The sequence below is a fragment of the Eucalyptus grandis genome, chromosome 1, assembly GCF_016545825.1.
Source record: "Eucalyptus grandis isolate ANBG69807.140 chromosome 1, ASM1654582v1, whole genome shotgun sequence".
Classification (NCBI taxonomy): domain Eukaryota; kingdom Viridiplantae; phylum Streptophyta; class Magnoliopsida; order Myrtales; family Myrtaceae; genus Eucalyptus; species Eucalyptus grandis.
In genome coordinates, this window is record NC_052612.1 from 39,979,410 (window position 1) to 39,994,695 (window position 15,286).

General features: G+C 42.2%; 1 protein-coding gene, 2 long non-coding RNA genes and 1 pseudogene across 9 annotated transcripts; 2 read left to right on the forward strand and 2 right to left on the reverse strand.

Moving 5' to 3' along the window:
- The first annotated feature begins 562 nt into the window (after positions 1 to 562).
- Positions 563 to 1,069, forward strand: LOC120290362. Its single transcript, XR_005548287.1, has 2 exons — positions 563 to 909; positions 1,034 to 1,069. It is a non-coding gene; the product is annotated as an uncharacterized LOC120290362 (long non-coding RNA).
- Positions 1,070 to 1,219: 150 nt separating this feature from the next.
- LOC104443814 lies at positions 1,220 to 3,954 on the forward strand (annotated as a pseudogene).
- Positions 3,955 to 4,820: 866 nt separating this feature from the next.
- LOC120291595 lies at positions 4,821 to 8,513 on the reverse strand. Of its 7 annotated transcripts, none has more exons than XR_005549713.1 (7): positions 8,323 to 8,513; positions 7,822 to 7,882; positions 7,628 to 7,731; positions 5,718 to 5,872; positions 5,545 to 5,641; positions 5,295 to 5,372; positions 4,821 to 5,214 (listed from the first exon to the last, which is right to left on the reverse strand). XR_005549713.1 is itself a non-coding variant. In XM_039309245.1 (4 exons), the coding sequence occupies exons 1-4, from the start codon at positions 6,380 to 6,382 to the stop codon at positions 5,632 to 5,634; spliced, it is 318 nt and encodes a 105-aa protein (XP_039165179.1). In that variant the 5' UTR covers positions 6,383 to 6,427; the 3' UTR covers positions 5,388 to 5,631. The 7 variants fall into 7 exon arrangements, 1 of the variants encoding a protein (XP_039165179.1); XR_005549712.1 differs by having other exon boundaries at positions 7,810 to 7,882; XR_005549715.1 differs by lacking the exon at positions 8,323 to 8,513 and adding an exon at positions 8,064 to 8,217 and having other exon boundaries at positions 7,628 to 7,692.
- Positions 8,514 to 9,002: 489 nt separating this feature from the next.
- LOC120288941 lies at positions 9,003 to 10,039 on the reverse strand. Its single transcript, XR_005546856.1, has 4 exons — positions 9,799 to 10,039; positions 9,624 to 9,713; positions 9,377 to 9,541; positions 9,003 to 9,253 (listed from the first exon to the last, which is right to left on the reverse strand). It is a non-coding gene; the product is annotated as an uncharacterized LOC120288941 (long non-coding RNA).
- Between the last annotated feature and the right edge of the window lie 5,247 nt (positions 10,040 to 15,286).

The following is a 15,286-nucleotide window of genomic DNA, read 5'->3' on the forward strand; positions in this document are numbered from 1 at the left end:
CAGCCTTTTCTTGGTCTTACTAAGAGGTCATTCCCTGCATCAACAATATAATTGCCTCCTCATGTTATGTATTAGGAAAGGTAGCCTGAATTATCAAATCCGTGTGACTTGGCGATTCATTAGCGCTGTGGTTTAGTGTGCATTCTTGTTCGATTGATTCGTGGAGGACAACTGTCATACTGACTAGAGCTCGGTCGATGTACCTACTTCCTTGTTTTACAATGGGTGGGAACTCATGACATTGATTTCGTTTAAATATAACAACCTTCTTTGCTTACAAGGTCACATTTAGAACTGATATTAAACAAAGAAAGATTAACCATCGCACTAAACCTAAGTGGATATTCTCTGCATGAATGTTGGAGTTTTATCGGAGGTATTCGGCATTGTTTTCGTCATCATACTTTCCATCTTCCTTCACATTGGGTCGCCGATCGTCATGAGTTCTCAATGAAAGTGTGACAAGGGACAAAAGGAGTTTCCTTTTGGTTCGATTCTCTTTTAGTCTTTGTTTTCGAAATGAAGGAAAGTGGATGGAATGAGAGTGGATGCGGAAAACAGAGGATACTGAAACTTGTTAATGCGAAGAAGATCGAGAGAAAACTTTGGACATTGACTGATTTTCTTTCCCTGTCCCTCACTTTTCCTCCTTTTCCTTTTTGAAGAGTTGTGCTGAGTGTTAAGGATATGTGAGCTTTGTGGACAAAACTTTGGCATGTACTGATATCCTGTATTTTTCTATTGCAGTCTGAGGAACGAATGAGGAAAGAGATGGAAAGATTTGATCATGAAAGAAGGAAGGAAGAAGAAAGGTTGATGCGTGAACAGCAGAGAGAGGAGGAGAGATTGCTACGTGAGCAAAGGCGAGAATCAGAGCGACAGGAGTAGTATTTGTAGAAAGAATCTAAGGTAAGTATTTGAGCTTGATATTGCATTTTCACTAGTTAGTTTCTTTTGCTTTATTTGATTGGTTAAGTAGCATCTCTTCTTTTCTCTTTTCTTTACCAACTTCTCTGGTTTTTTTGTTTGGAAGGCGGAGAAAAAGAGACAAAAAGAAGAGCTTCGTCGAAAAAAAGAAGAGAGACGAAAAGCTGCAGTGGAGAAGGCCACTGCTCGCAGAATTGCCAAGGAATCCATGGAGCTTATGGAGGACGAACAGCTGGAGAGATTTGGAATTGGCCGCTGCAAGCAAGGGGTTGCCTTCAAGTCTATTGAGATAAGGAATTGACCTTTGGCACTGCACGATCAATATGAATAGCAATTTCAACGACTATGCATGTTTGCTCAACATCATACCATAAAGCAAAACTAGAAGAATAATTGAGTTGTGCAATCAGTAAACAAGAGCTAAAGCAGCTTGTCATGCTACTATTGGTAGGAGGTGCACGGGTTTTTTGGATTTTGCCTCCTTAGTTATGTCAATGCTTAAGTTTTATAGGGGACAAAGTGAGTTGCCAACATTTTCTTAAGGCTATACCAATGTTGGTCTTTGACATATGGTTGTTTTGCTTGATGCAGGAAAGTGGCAAAGAAACAAATATGTGGGTGTGTCCCTTGTTGGGAAAACGCTTGCCATTATGGGTTTTGGAAAGGTTGGATCAGAAGTCGCACGTCGTGCCAAAGGTCTTGGTATGCATGTGATTGCACATGACCCTTATGCCCCCGCAGATCAAGCACGCGCGGTGGGGGTGGAACTTGTGGGCTTTGATGAAGTCATAGCAACTGCAGATTTCATTTCATTACACATGCCCCTAACACCTGCTACATCAAAGGTTCTCAATGATGAGACTTTTGCAAAGATGAAGGAGTTCGAATTGTCAATGTTGCTCGTGGAGGAGTGATTGATGAAGAAGCTCTTGTGAGGGCATTGGATGCTGGAATTGTTGCTCAGGTATTGCTATCTGATATCTGAAATGTTGAGTTTCCTTCTTGTTGCCTTGGGAGGTGAAGCACATAGTAGCCTTGTTGCAGGCGGCGCTTGATGTCTTCACGGAGGAACCACCAGCGAAGGACAGCGAGTTGGTACAACACGAGAGAGTCACGGTGACCCCACACCTTGGAGCCAGTACCACAGAAGCACAGGTTTGTGAACAGTTACAATTTACCCAACTTTAACTTTCTCTATATTATTAGAAAGCATATAAAACGGTCACTTGACATGCCACGAAGGAGTGGCTATTGAAATTGCTGAAGCTGTCATTGGAGCTCTAAAAGGAGAGTTGGCTGCTACTGCTGTCAATGTGCCGATGGTTCCTGCTGAGGTATCAAGAACTTTTCTACAACTTGGCTGTTTGGCATCTCTTGGTCTACTTCTAACTTTTTATCCTCCAATCTGTTTCCTCTCGATCTTCAATATATGTGCTCTCAGTATTTGACATATCTTATCATGGCTTGGGTTCTGATGCATAATTGTTGTGATGGAACTTACTTGATGTGTGATTTGGAGGAGAATGACTATGGGTGCTCTCTAGAAGTTTGATCTTTTTTTGGCAAAGATTTGTTCTGAGGCGATCAATTGCAAATTTCTGATATGTGTACAATTGTTTAATTTCATTGATGTTTGGCTTTGGCCCAAATCCAGCTTCCTCTTTGTATGAGATGAATAGAGGAAGTGAGATTTTGAGGACCGTAAAATATGCTGGTCCAATTGTTTGATATGTACCGTGGAGGAGAATGATTGTCAGTGCTCAGTAGAAGTTTGATCTTTTCTGGCAAACATTTTTTACTGAGGTGGTTGATTGGAATCATCCAATATGTATACAATTGTTTAATTTCGTTGATGTTTGGCTTTGGCCCAAATCCAGCTTCCTCTCGGTACAAGATGAGCAGAGGAAGTGAGCTTTTGAAGACTGTAAGAGATGCTTCCCTTGGTCGATTCCTTTAGGAAGTGGGTCAATAATGTGGTGTGATAGACAAGTAACTCTGAATGACTGTAATGACGATTTTGATGCCTGAGGGTGCTTTGTTTAAGATCCAGAAGGCAGAACTTGGCTCAAGATATGCTTGAGTAACATAAATCTTGAGTTCTTTATACATTTCCTTTTTAGCTGCAGGTTCTTACAGAGCTGAAACCATTTGTTGTACTTGCTGAGAAGCTTGGGAGACTGGCCGTTCAATTAGTTGGGGGTGGGAGTGGTGTAAAACCATAAAAGTGACATATGCTTCTACAAGAGCACCTGATGATCTCAACACTAGACTACTCCGTGCTATGATTACTAAGGGTATAATTGAACCCATATCCGATGTCTTTGTGAACTTGGTCAATGCAGATTTTACTGCTAAGCAGAGAGGACTGAGAATAACAGAGGAGCGGGTCATCTTAGATGGTTCACCAGAGAGTCCTCTTGAGTATGTCCAGGTTCAGATTGCAAATGTGGAATCAAGATTTGCCAGCGCCATTTCAGATTCTGGGAGATCACGGTTGAGGGGCGGGTGAAGGATGGGATCCCACATCTCACAAAGGTGGGATCTTTCGAAGTGGATGTGAGCTTGGAGGGAAGCATCATATTGTGCAGGCAAGTTGATCAGCCAGGTATGATTGGCACAGTAGGAAGCATTTTGGGGGAAGAGAATGTCAATGTCAATTTCATGAGCGTTGGTACCGCGAAAGCAAAGCCGTGATGGCAATTGGAGTTGATGACCAGCCCAGCAAGGAGACTCTGAAGAGGATCGAGGACATCTCTGCAATTGAGGAGTTCGTTTTCCTCAAGTTGTAATGTGGGTGTGAGTTATGGTACTACATATGTATGTCTTTCATCATTCATAGCCGTTGAGCATGATTTGCAAGTCTTGCTCTGCGATTTTGGCTGTGACGTTCGTGTTTTGTAGTAGTATTGAGCTAGAGCGGAACGATAATCAAGTGGTGCTGAGAGGAGGTTCTGTACTTTATTATGTTGCTTTTTGCCTGAATCAAATGCTCTTTTCCAATAAATTCATACAAGTTAAGAAGGTGAATACTTTGCCTCGATCCAGGATTCATGTTTCTCCTCCCTCTCCCCCCATAGTTATTTTTTCCCATTAAGTCCTTATAGCGGCTCTCATGATTTTCATGTTTCTCCTCATTTTGATTTTTCAGAATACAATAAGGTAATCATTTATAGACCCAATCCATTGAATGAACATTAACATCCAAAGAATCCCTGGAGTATGCAATAAGACGGCATTGTCTAATGTCAAGAACAGTAAACAATGGGTAGGAAGACTGTCATGTGTAGTAGCAGAGATTCCACACATGACAACTCCTGGAATTTCTGCTTCGGTATGTTTGCTGAAGTACAATAATAGTCTTGTTCATGCGGTGGCTTTCATCATGCGGAACCTCATTGCTATCATCAGCCATCACTACAAAGTAAAAGAGAGACGAAACTAAAAAACCTTTGCACTGTGAACCGCGATAAACTCTCGACTCTTTATGACATAGCCTACAATCTCAGAGGATGTGATCCCCATTTGGCGCGGTACATGGCGCTTGACCTCAATATTAGATCAACCGCGGGGCAAGTAATCAGTATCTTGGAAGAGACAGCCTCTGTTCCACCTCCCAAATACTAAGTTCACGCTCAGAAAATAGTTTCATGAACCAGAAAGAAACGGGACGTGAGCCAAAGTTGTTGGACACAAGAGATTTAGGTCAGTTCATCAAGACATCTAGTATGAGTCTTCATCATTACAAACATTAGACGCGTGGGATGTCTTTGGGAAACATCACAACATTTAAGCACAGAAAATGCACATTCCATGTAAAGAACAATGATCAGGAGATACACGCAATCAAAATTAATCGAACATTATAAAAACGAAAAAACTAGTTGCATCACAACTTCAAACATCCCTCCGAAAAATTCTGTAGTCGAAGAACGTTTCTTATTTATCAGAACATCTCTGTTGCATACATGGAACATAAGTAAAAACTAAAGTAAACATAGCCATCAAGTAGTATTTTGAGTGCCAGTGACGAAAACCATATGGAAAATGGACCTCCTCAGAATCAGAGATTGACGCACTGATTATACGTACTGTACAGAGGTAGACGCAAAAGCCGACTTTAACTGCCAGTATAATGTGCCGAAAGATACTTGTACCAAAGCGCTCTGCATCATCAGCTCATGATACTTGAACAAACTTGTCTAAAGCGGATGTATCCAAAGCTGCAAACTCCTTAATAGCCCCAAGCACGGCAAGTCCAAGTTTTACAGCGTCATCGTGAGTTGGTGCCTACAGCAGGTAAATTTTGATTTGAATTCTTAATCCAATAAAATCATTTTTATGGTAGCTTGTGTAAGAGATTCCTCTACCTCAATGTTAAGAGGAAGAACAGGATCATAAAGCAAGAGCCTCAAAAGGAACCATCCTCCAAACCCAGATACCCGGGCCTGTTTAAGCAGCAATCATCCCCAGGAGCATTCAGAACGTATGTACTTTAATTGAGAATTAGAGCATTAACTTGTCTCCTCAGCATATGAACACGATAATACACAATATAAATAGCTGCTGAAATGATGAGGTCCAATCTATTAAGAATAACTTCATCGATTCAAAACTTACTCCTTCATAATTTACTGGAGCTTTCTGAAGCTTTGGGTCCAAATCAATAGAGTTCTCCAAGTGCTTCAACACTGCCTCTCCATAGTCTCAGAAAGATCTGTAACCTCTACACTATCAGGATCTTAGAGAAGGAAAAAGAAAATGACATTGCTAGAAACCAAGAAACCACGTACCCTCCCTTTAAGTCCGGATGACTCTGGTTGATCTTCAACCTCAATTCTACAGCAACAGCTGCTTCTTCTAGACCCTCTACCAAATCTGTCAAGACTCTGCTGCTACTACCTGCTCCTGAAGCTCGAGCTGAAGCAAGTTTGTTGAGAACTTTGACCTATAACAAAATGCTTAATAATTATGACTCAAAGCTTTAAGCTCATGCATTGCAGTTGGGGGCATTTAGAATTCATCTTTGCAACGTCAACGCTCATCTATTTCAAAAATTTTAATAGCAATTTCCATCTCAAATTGTACTTTATACAATTAAATCACAGAGATCATGCAATTCGAAATAACACATACAGTGGGCAAAAATCTGAATGTTTTCTTTTTGATAATCAATTTAAAAAGCATAAAATGTGCGAGATATCTCAGTGAAGGTATGGAGGTAACTTGATTCTCTTGACCAAGGGATGGCCGTTTGAAAGAGAAGAACGGTACTAACGATCCTTGAAGTCGTAATGATGGACCAATAGTTAAAGCATTTTGAGACTTTTCCATTGGTGGAATTTTAGAACCTTCTGGACCTGCAAAAGAGAAAGGAGTTTATACCTTGGGATGAATGACATCCTTTAAAAGTACATCAAGAGACGAGATTTCCTGAACCTTGACAGCATGTGTTCATCTCTCTTATGCACCCAAAATTGCATCACGGAGAAAGGAGACACTTCTCTTTTAGCCTTACTTCCTTCATCTCCATTTAAATCCAACATATCATGCATCAATTAAGGGTTCTGCGTGGAAGCAGTAAATTGCTTACTGCAACAGAACCTGATACTGAGCCACCTCAGGATCATTTTCCAACAAAAACCGGCATTTAATAGGAGATGCTTTAAAGTGACCAAGGCTGCGAGTAACGGCAAACAAGTAACCAATTAGAATGATAATCTTAGTATCAAGGAAATAAATAATTGGCATGGGATACCAAGAGGGTACCAGCCATGGACTTTGCAGACTCAAAGCATAACAAGAATGTGGCTAAACGCTTTATGAACGCTGCAGCCTTCTGCATGTCAAGTGAGTGCCTATCGATGCACAGCATCATCTTTAGAGCTTCAGCTAGCACTCACCCTGATCTCTGCTTGAGCCATCAGATATCAATGAGTAACCATACAAAGGGAGAAAGACAAACATCTAGGACTGCAGTTATAGAGAAAATCATGTGAACAAAAGTGCATGAGCAGATGAGTCTAGAAAACCAGCTTGACAGCAAGGATATGATCTCTGCTTCAGACATCAGATATTAATTATAGTTAAAAGTGTTGTGGTCATGAGAAATAGATCACTATTTTATCTCCGAACAAAGTCATCTGCATTTAGAGCTATAGTTTATAATAAAATCTGGTAACTCAAAGTGCATGAGCACATGACCTCAAAAAAACAAACTTGACAGCAAGGTACTGAGCACCCAACATAGAAGTGCTAACCTTCCAGGGCTGTATTCAAGTATGAGGTTGTATAGCTGAACAAAAACCCTTGCAAATCAACATTCAAAGCATCGAGATTGTTCCTTGTTACTTTAAAAGCAATGATGCAACAGCAAGTCTTTCCGAGACAGTACTCGTTACTCAGTTTCACCAGGTTTAATACATGAGTTCTGCGCTGAATGAATAGGGAAATCCTTTCCAGGTGTCTTGAATTTTATGCTGTTTTAGGAGATAAGCTTGCAATGCGCAGCTGAAAGTTGGATTCTCAAAGCTTTAGACCAAAGGACTTATGCTTAAAAAGTGAACTTTCTGCCAGGAGCTACGTTTACTAATTAAACCATCCAATATTGAGGAATTTCCATCTTAAAGGCAGATGCAATAACAATCTAAGAGCTCAAAACCAAATAAACATAAGAATGCTACTTCTCAAAACAAACAAATACCTATGGTTGATAAACCTAGCAATGTTTCCAAAGGTCGTTGAATCCAAACAAAGAGCTTCATCATCCTTCACACACATGGAGCTCCAATCAGAATCAAGGAGCACCTGATAAGTACGTTTCTGCAGCGTCACCCTTCTTCAAATTTCGCTCATGCATTTCCTTGATTTCACCTATGTGCTCACATACAAATGCACCTTTAGGCAGTTCATCCAGTGCTTGCAGACCCCACCCTTTTCCTTCAGGCGTCATAAACACCTAAAGGACAAAAATCAGTCACAAAAGAGTACAGGCTTAAGCTTAAGGGTTCCGAAACAAAGTCACTCACTGCAGTAGTAACTGGAACACTTTTAAGAATGATAATCACCACAAGGTCCAATTATGACAGTAGAGCTACAACATGCAAAAGCTTTAAAATAACACGAAAACAATTCTTCACCTGCATATTATAACTTATGCCCCGCTGCACCACTTGATTGCCACAATGTTTACCACAACCACACTTTCTCCAGCACTGTTTGATAAATTTTCTCTTCAGGTGGCCCGTATACGGTTCTAAAATGTTGTTATCTTTTGACTTTTCTAGAGGGCATTCCGGACAATATAAGTGGTGGCTCTTTTTAGGTCGCGATTGACAGAAATACACTTCAACAAAAAAGCTTCCTTTACAAGACCTTTCACAGTGTATATAAACTCACCCCCATTTGCACATGCACAAGCACAGGGTACTGGAGAAGGCAGGCAGTCACCATAACAATTTGAACAGCAATTCTCATTTCCGATCTCAGAAAGGGAGAAATTGATAGAAGCACTAGAGAAAGTGAGGCTATGAGGTATGTAGTGAAAGGATGGTGGACACTGCTCATCAATCTTGTTAACCAATGGTATTTTTACTCTTTCTTCTCCTTTGGCTATGTCATTAACATCATGGACGGACCTCAGATCAGTAGGAGTTGACTGACTCTTCGAGAAAACCACCATACTACGCGAATCAGCATCTTCATGTTCTTTTGACAGCTTCCTTTCACTTCCAGCACAATCAATTGTGGTCTTGTTTTTGTTCATTTTCAAGTGCTTATTACTACCATCTAAAGACCGCGGAAATCTTGGAATTCGTGGTGACTCATTCATATATCCAATGTTAACATCATTTAGTATGATGGTAATTGTATAACTTTAGTATATCTAGAATTATTCTTGACAACAATGGAACACCGGTAAATTTTCTAGAAAGGATCAGGCCCTATTTCCTTTTACTGAATTTAAGGTACACGATAAAGACAGAGCATAGGAATTTAAAAGCTTCTCTTAGCTGCCATAGAATCCTAGTTAAAACAACAATATCACATAATCAAGGAATCAATGGAGTGAAACTGGTCTTAACAGTAATCGCTATAAAAAACCTACCTCTGAACAACTCAACGTTCTGCATAGTGACATGATCGAGATTAATGATTGAAGGCAACCCCTTGCTTGCAGCGGCCAATTCCATCAACTCCAGCTGTTCATCCTCCATATGCTCCGTGGATTCCTTGGCAATTCTGCCAGCAGTGGCCTTCTCCACTGCAGCTTTTCGTCTCTCTGCTTCTTTTTCTCGACGAAGCTCTTCTTTTGTCTCTTTTTCTCCGCCTTCCAAACAAAAAACCAGAGAAGTTGGTAAAGAAAAAAGAAAAGAAAAGGTGCTGCTTAACCGATCAAATAAAGCAAAAGAAACTAACTAGTGAAAATGCAATATCAAGCTCAAGTACTTACCTTAATAGATTCTTTCTGTAAATACTTCTCCCGTCACTCTGATTCTCGCCTTTGCTCATGTAGCAATCTCTCCTCCTCTCTCTGCTGTTCACGCATCAACCTTTCTTCTTCCTTCCTTCTTTCACGATCAAATCTTTCCATCTCTTTCCTCATTCGTTCCTCAGCCTGCAATAGAAAAATACAGGATATCAGTACATGCCTAAGTTTTCTCACAAAGTTCACATATCCTTAAGTGATAAATGAAAACCTTTCTCCTCAAAATATTTTCTTTCTCTAGTGCTTTGCGAATTCAGTTTTCATTAACTTCAACTTCCCTTGCGATCTGGGCTTCTTCAATCTGCAACAAAATGACATTTTTGGTCACCCTAAATCTATATCAAAAAGTGATGACAATACTCTGCTCTCAGAAGCATCAGAATTACCTTGCGTTTTCTCTTGACATGCAGGTCAGAAGTGTCATGCAAAATTGTCCTGTCAGGCATGAGATTTCACAAGCCTAGTTGTCTTCCCCGGAAGATAATTCAGCCAGGACCACTTGATGGAAGCAGCAAGGCACTTGACACTCCGAAGTGACCGCATGGCGTGAGTGACTTGAAAGGAAACCAAAGGGCTCACAATATAAGAAATCAACCGCACAGGTTCTACAAAACCAAGTCTTTTTTAGTGAGGAAAAACACTTTTTGTTGCTTCCCTCTCACCCTGAATTTTCATTTGCAGATATAGTGGGCAATCAAAGCCCAAAGTGTCGTAACACGGGAAAATGACAGATCCTAAATACACAAAACTTCCTTAGCCGACAAACGACGTGCACTTCTTTGATTTTCACAACAGAACCTATTTGCTTTCCCTCTCCGTTTCTGGCTATAGAATCTAACCTACTGTATCAAACCTGTCACGGCAGAGACAAGATTACAGGAACAGACAAGCTTACGCAATAGCACATTACCACAAAATTTGCTTGGCCAAGAAAAGCATAAGAACCACAAAATTTGTTTGGCCACTCATCACATACCACTCCAGCAAGATCATCATGATTTCCATCACGGATTCAAATTTCACAAGCATTCCTAAGTCCACACTAAATTTTCAAAAAATAAAATGCATATCGCGGCATAGTCTGAACCTAAAGCCGCCACCGCTCTTTCAAATATTGCGCACTGAGCAGCACAAACCTCTGCCGACACCTCGAGGCACGTTCACTCGATAGAGTTCGAATCTCCCGGAAAGCACGTTCACTTTCAGGCCGGTTGGTCACGAGCGAGTGAGTGGAGAAAGGAATCGGAAGCGGCGCTCACCTGGAATGTAGGTGTTCTTGGTGAGAATCGGCAGCAAAGCGAGCCAGACCCCAGCAATGCAGCGGATGACACTGCGAAGAAGTCCACAAGGTCGCTCGCGCTCGAGTCGCCGGAACAGATTCGCCCGAATAACAACGAGCAGAGATAATCAAAGATCAAAGCTACTGCGGTACTTGACGATGACGCTGTGAGATATGAGCAGAGTCCCCAGCCGAACGATCAGTCGAGGCTTCGGCGGAGGTGGAGGTGGAGGTGGGTGTCGGCGTTGGAGTCGGGGGCGACAGAGTCGCGAGAGGGCGTCGGGGTGGAGGCGGAGGCGGCGTCGGGGCGTCGGAGGCAACCGACTTGAGTCGGGCGCGTCGAAGTCGCGGAGGGTGTCGGGGCGGAGGTGGCGTCGTCGGCGTCGGAGGCAACCAGCTTGGGTCGGGGCGTCGGAGTCGCGAGAGGGCGTTGGGGGCGGAGGCGGAGGCGGAGGCGAGGTCGTCGGCGGGGCGTCGGAGTCGAGAATGGACAGAGAGAGATCGTCGGCGAGAATGGAGAGAGAGAGCAGAGGAGGGAAGAGAAGCAGCTTTCGTAAAGGCTTTTGTTCTCCCCCAACGGAACGGAACGGAGAACGGGGGAGAGAGAGAGGAGAGAGAGGACGATTTTGACAGGCGCAGGCATCGCATCGCGAACGAGCAGAGGGAGCGTCGAGTGGTCGGCCCGCGCGGGTTTGGCGCCCGACGCCCTCGCCAACGTGGCGCCACGCGTCGACCGCTGAGTGGTTTAACCCACCGCCTACGTGTTGGGTTAAACCCACCCAATATTTTCTCGTCAAGTGGGAGAAACTGAAACTCTGCATTGGCTGGCCGGTCGGAGGAGCGACGCGGACGGCCCGCCCTATTTTTTGGGGCGGAGGTGGAAATCTCGAAGGCTGACGGTGGAGATTGACAGGCGTGTCCTTTCGAGGTAGACTTGTTGTTGAAGATCTCTTCGACCAAAAAGACAAAAAAAGGTTGTGGAGCATCTCCACGGATCTGGGAAATGAGGACAATGCGGACATTCGACATACCCGCGTTACGCGTGGGAATGAAATTAGATCGTGCCTCGACCCGTGTTTTGGATTAGTGAAACCCTGTTGGTGTGAAATTTGTCCAAGCACGAATTTTCCACTTGGGTAAGGACGATCTTTAGCTTCGCATTTCACGCGGAAACTACGGGATTTAGAACATCATGACTTGTTGAGAGATAGCTATGATCGGAAAAAATTCAAAAAGAGACTGCTATGATAATTTTTTATGATATTTTGTTCACATTAGGCTCTGTATGATAAGCGGTCAAATGTGTATACCTGATTCTATTATTTTATTATTCGAAACAGAAAAAAAAATTGAACATAAATCCGTTTGATAAACCACCGGCCGTGGTGGCTCCGCTGAATAAAAGCTCTTTTGATCCTTGTCCAAAGGTGAGGAGTTTGAAACCCAAATGAGGCACTTAGTATCTTAAGTGTGACGTCGGGTGGTGGGTCCTCCACTAGCGTCACCCAGGTTTGCTCGGCCGGCTGCCAGCTATACGGGGTTCCAAGATCATAAAAAAAAAAAAATCCGTTTGATAAATTTTTTTTTGAAAACAAATTTGTTCTCAGAAATAAACTCTAGAATCAAGCTCACTTATTTTTTTTTCCTTTTTTTTTCTTCTTTTTCTTCTTTTTCCTTTCACCAATTGCTAGTCTCGACGATGGCTGACAACTAAGCCTTGCTAGCAGCTGGGCGAGCTCGGCTTGGCCAACCTCACCTAGATTTGGTGACGCCATGCTCACCCAACCACTGGTGAGACTCCACCTCACTTAGCCACTGTGAGGTCAGCCTTGCTATGACTGGGCGACACCGCCATCGCGGTGGCTAGGCGAAGGCAAGTCTTGCTAGTAGCTAGCTAAGGCTCAACTAACAATGCCACAGACTCTTGTTTGGTTGGTTGTCGGTCATCACTAAGTCAGCGACCGGTGAAAAAAGAAGGAGAAAAGGAAAAAAGAAGAAAAAAAGAAGAAAAATGTAATAAAATTATTTAAAAGTTAAAAGAAATTCTAAATTACAAAAAATTGAGACTTGTATCAAACGTATTTATGTTTCGGAAATATAAATTTTGTCTAGTTATCAAACGTTTTCAAATGATCAGAAACTTGTCTAGATAACAAAATTTTAAAAAAAAATTATTTATGAGCATAAATTATTCTTGGAAATATAATGATTGCCAAATACACCCTAAGATTTTATCAAGATATTTCTTTTCTTATTGTTTGCATTTCTAGTGATTGCTTGTATATCTCACTTTGATTGTGTATATTGATTGATATATTATCTTAGATGGTCCTCCATTAAAATTTATTTAGCACTGAAATATACTGAAATTCCACAGTTTCTCTCTTTTGCATTATTTTTATTATAACTTTTGTTTAATCAAACTAAAATGCTCAGCACGACACAAAGCACACTCTTCGGAGCCGACATGAGCAAAATATGTCGTGTGGTATTTGGGTGATCTTTTGCACATGCTGAAATATGTCCTGTCCACACGTTTACCAATCTAATGGGCAATCTTCACAGATTGAGACTTTATTACCGAACATTTACTAAGTCCAATTTTGATTCTTAAAACTTCGGATGCGTGGACTGCAGTGTTAAGCCGTTAGGCATGAAAACATAAGCAAAAGAGAGAGAAGTACTGACTAATAAATATTCTTTCATTTGGTAAAAGAAACCATTTCTCTGCATATCACGTTTCCAAGAATTAAATGGGCTGATTTTTCAAACTCCCAAGATTTAACATGATTCTCTGTGTAGTTCATGGTGCTATTCCACAGTTACTTAGGGTGCGTTTGGCAAAATTTCTATTAAAAAATTATTCCAGAAAACAGAAATAGAAAAAAAACTATTTCACTTTACACAAAAAAAAAAAAAAAGAAAAACTATTTCTGTTTCGGGAATAATTTTTTACCAGAAAAACGCGTTTAATAAACTTGTTTTTAGAATAAAAAAAACAAAAACATGTTTGGTAAATTTGTGTTCTTTTTTTTGTTTCTTTTAATTTTTAATTTTAATTTTAATTTTTTTCTTTCTTTTTCTTTTTTTCTTCCTTATGGCTTGTCACCGGTTTCGGCCATGGCCAGCGAGGGCCGATGAGGGCCGGCGGCCTCGCCCAACCACGGCGAGGCTCGCCGGCCCCTAGCAAGCTCGGCCTCGCCAGATATGGGCGAGCCGGAGCTCGCCCAAATCCGGCGAGGCCAAGCCTCGCCGAGCCACCGCTAGGCGGTGCGGGATTTGGGCGAGCCCGAGTTCGCCCAACCAAGGCGGCCAAGCATCAGGCACTCGCCCAGATTCGGCGAGGCCAAGCCTTGCCAGGCGGTGCCGGATCTGGTGAGCTTGAGCTCGCCCAACCAAGGCGAGGCCGAGCCTCGCAAGCCGAGCCTCGCAAGCCGACGCAAGGCTTGGCCGAGCAAGGCTCGGCCTCACCTTGGTTGGGCGAGCTCGGGCTCGCCCGAATCCAGTGAGGCTGAGCTCGCCAAGCCATCGGCGAGGCTCGGCCTCGTCGGGCCACCGCCAAGCGACATCGACCTAGTGGTGGCTCGGCGAGGCCAAGCCTCGCCAGGGGCCGGCGACGCTCCGGCGAGGTCACCGGCCCTCAACGGTGTCGTTGGCGACCGGCCAAAGAAAAAAGAAGAAGAAAGAAAGAGAAGAAAAATAGAAGAGAGAGAAAAATTGTTTCTTAAAAGTGTTTCAAAAACAATAAACAAGTTTTTTTTTTTGTTTCTTGTTTCTGTTCCAAATTTGTTCCCATGAACAAAAAAATAGATTTGGAACAAAAACGTAAACAAACGCGTTCTGTTCTTTTTTTGTTCCCCGGAACAAGAAAACATGATTTTTGTTCATAAACAAAAAAAAAAGAATACAAACAAACACCCCCTTAAATGCTAGCAAGCCAAAACAACAGATGAACAAGAAAATGTGTTATGCATACCTCATCCAGATAATATACAACCTTACTACTGTATCGCATATTTCTTCTAATCAACTCTGCAACTGTTGTTTCCTCTGCACTCATTTTAAGAGAGGATCTTCCTAGTCAGTGATGTTTACGAATGCCTTGATGTGTTTCTGGAAGGATGATGCAGCTTGCTCTCTCTTTCCTCTAGTCATCCGAGCTTGTCGAATGTGATGGCCATCAGGTAGAATGTTTCTGTTGCCAATTCATGAAATTGCTTGTAACGGTACAAAAAATCAATCGAGTAAACGACTTCACTGATGCCCATGAGAGCATGCAGTCCCTATTCTATGGCGAGACCAGTGCATAGGACAATGCGATGAATATTCACCCCACACCGCATGAAGACGAGATGGGTAGAGACTGGTGAGCGATGGAAATAGTTGCTTTGTTCTTCTTTCTATGTTGCAGAAGATAGAGGTGAGCATTATTTGTTCAGCTAAGTTTATAATTGTTGGAACGATGCACAAATAGCAAATAGCTCCGGAACAAATGTTGAATTGCCAATGAAATCACGAACAACACTAGCTCACGTTAGTCTGGATGCAATCACGAGGAAAACACCCGATTTCCACGGCGTAAATGCCGATTGTTC

Excerpts from the sequence above, each read along its gene's own strand:
- LOC120291595 (XM_039309245.1), bottom strand. Across the intron at positions 5,873-6,150 it reads CCCTTGGTCAAGAGAATCAA|GTCAAAGTTCTCAACAAACT; the intron begins GTTACCTCCATA and ends ATTTTGTTATAG.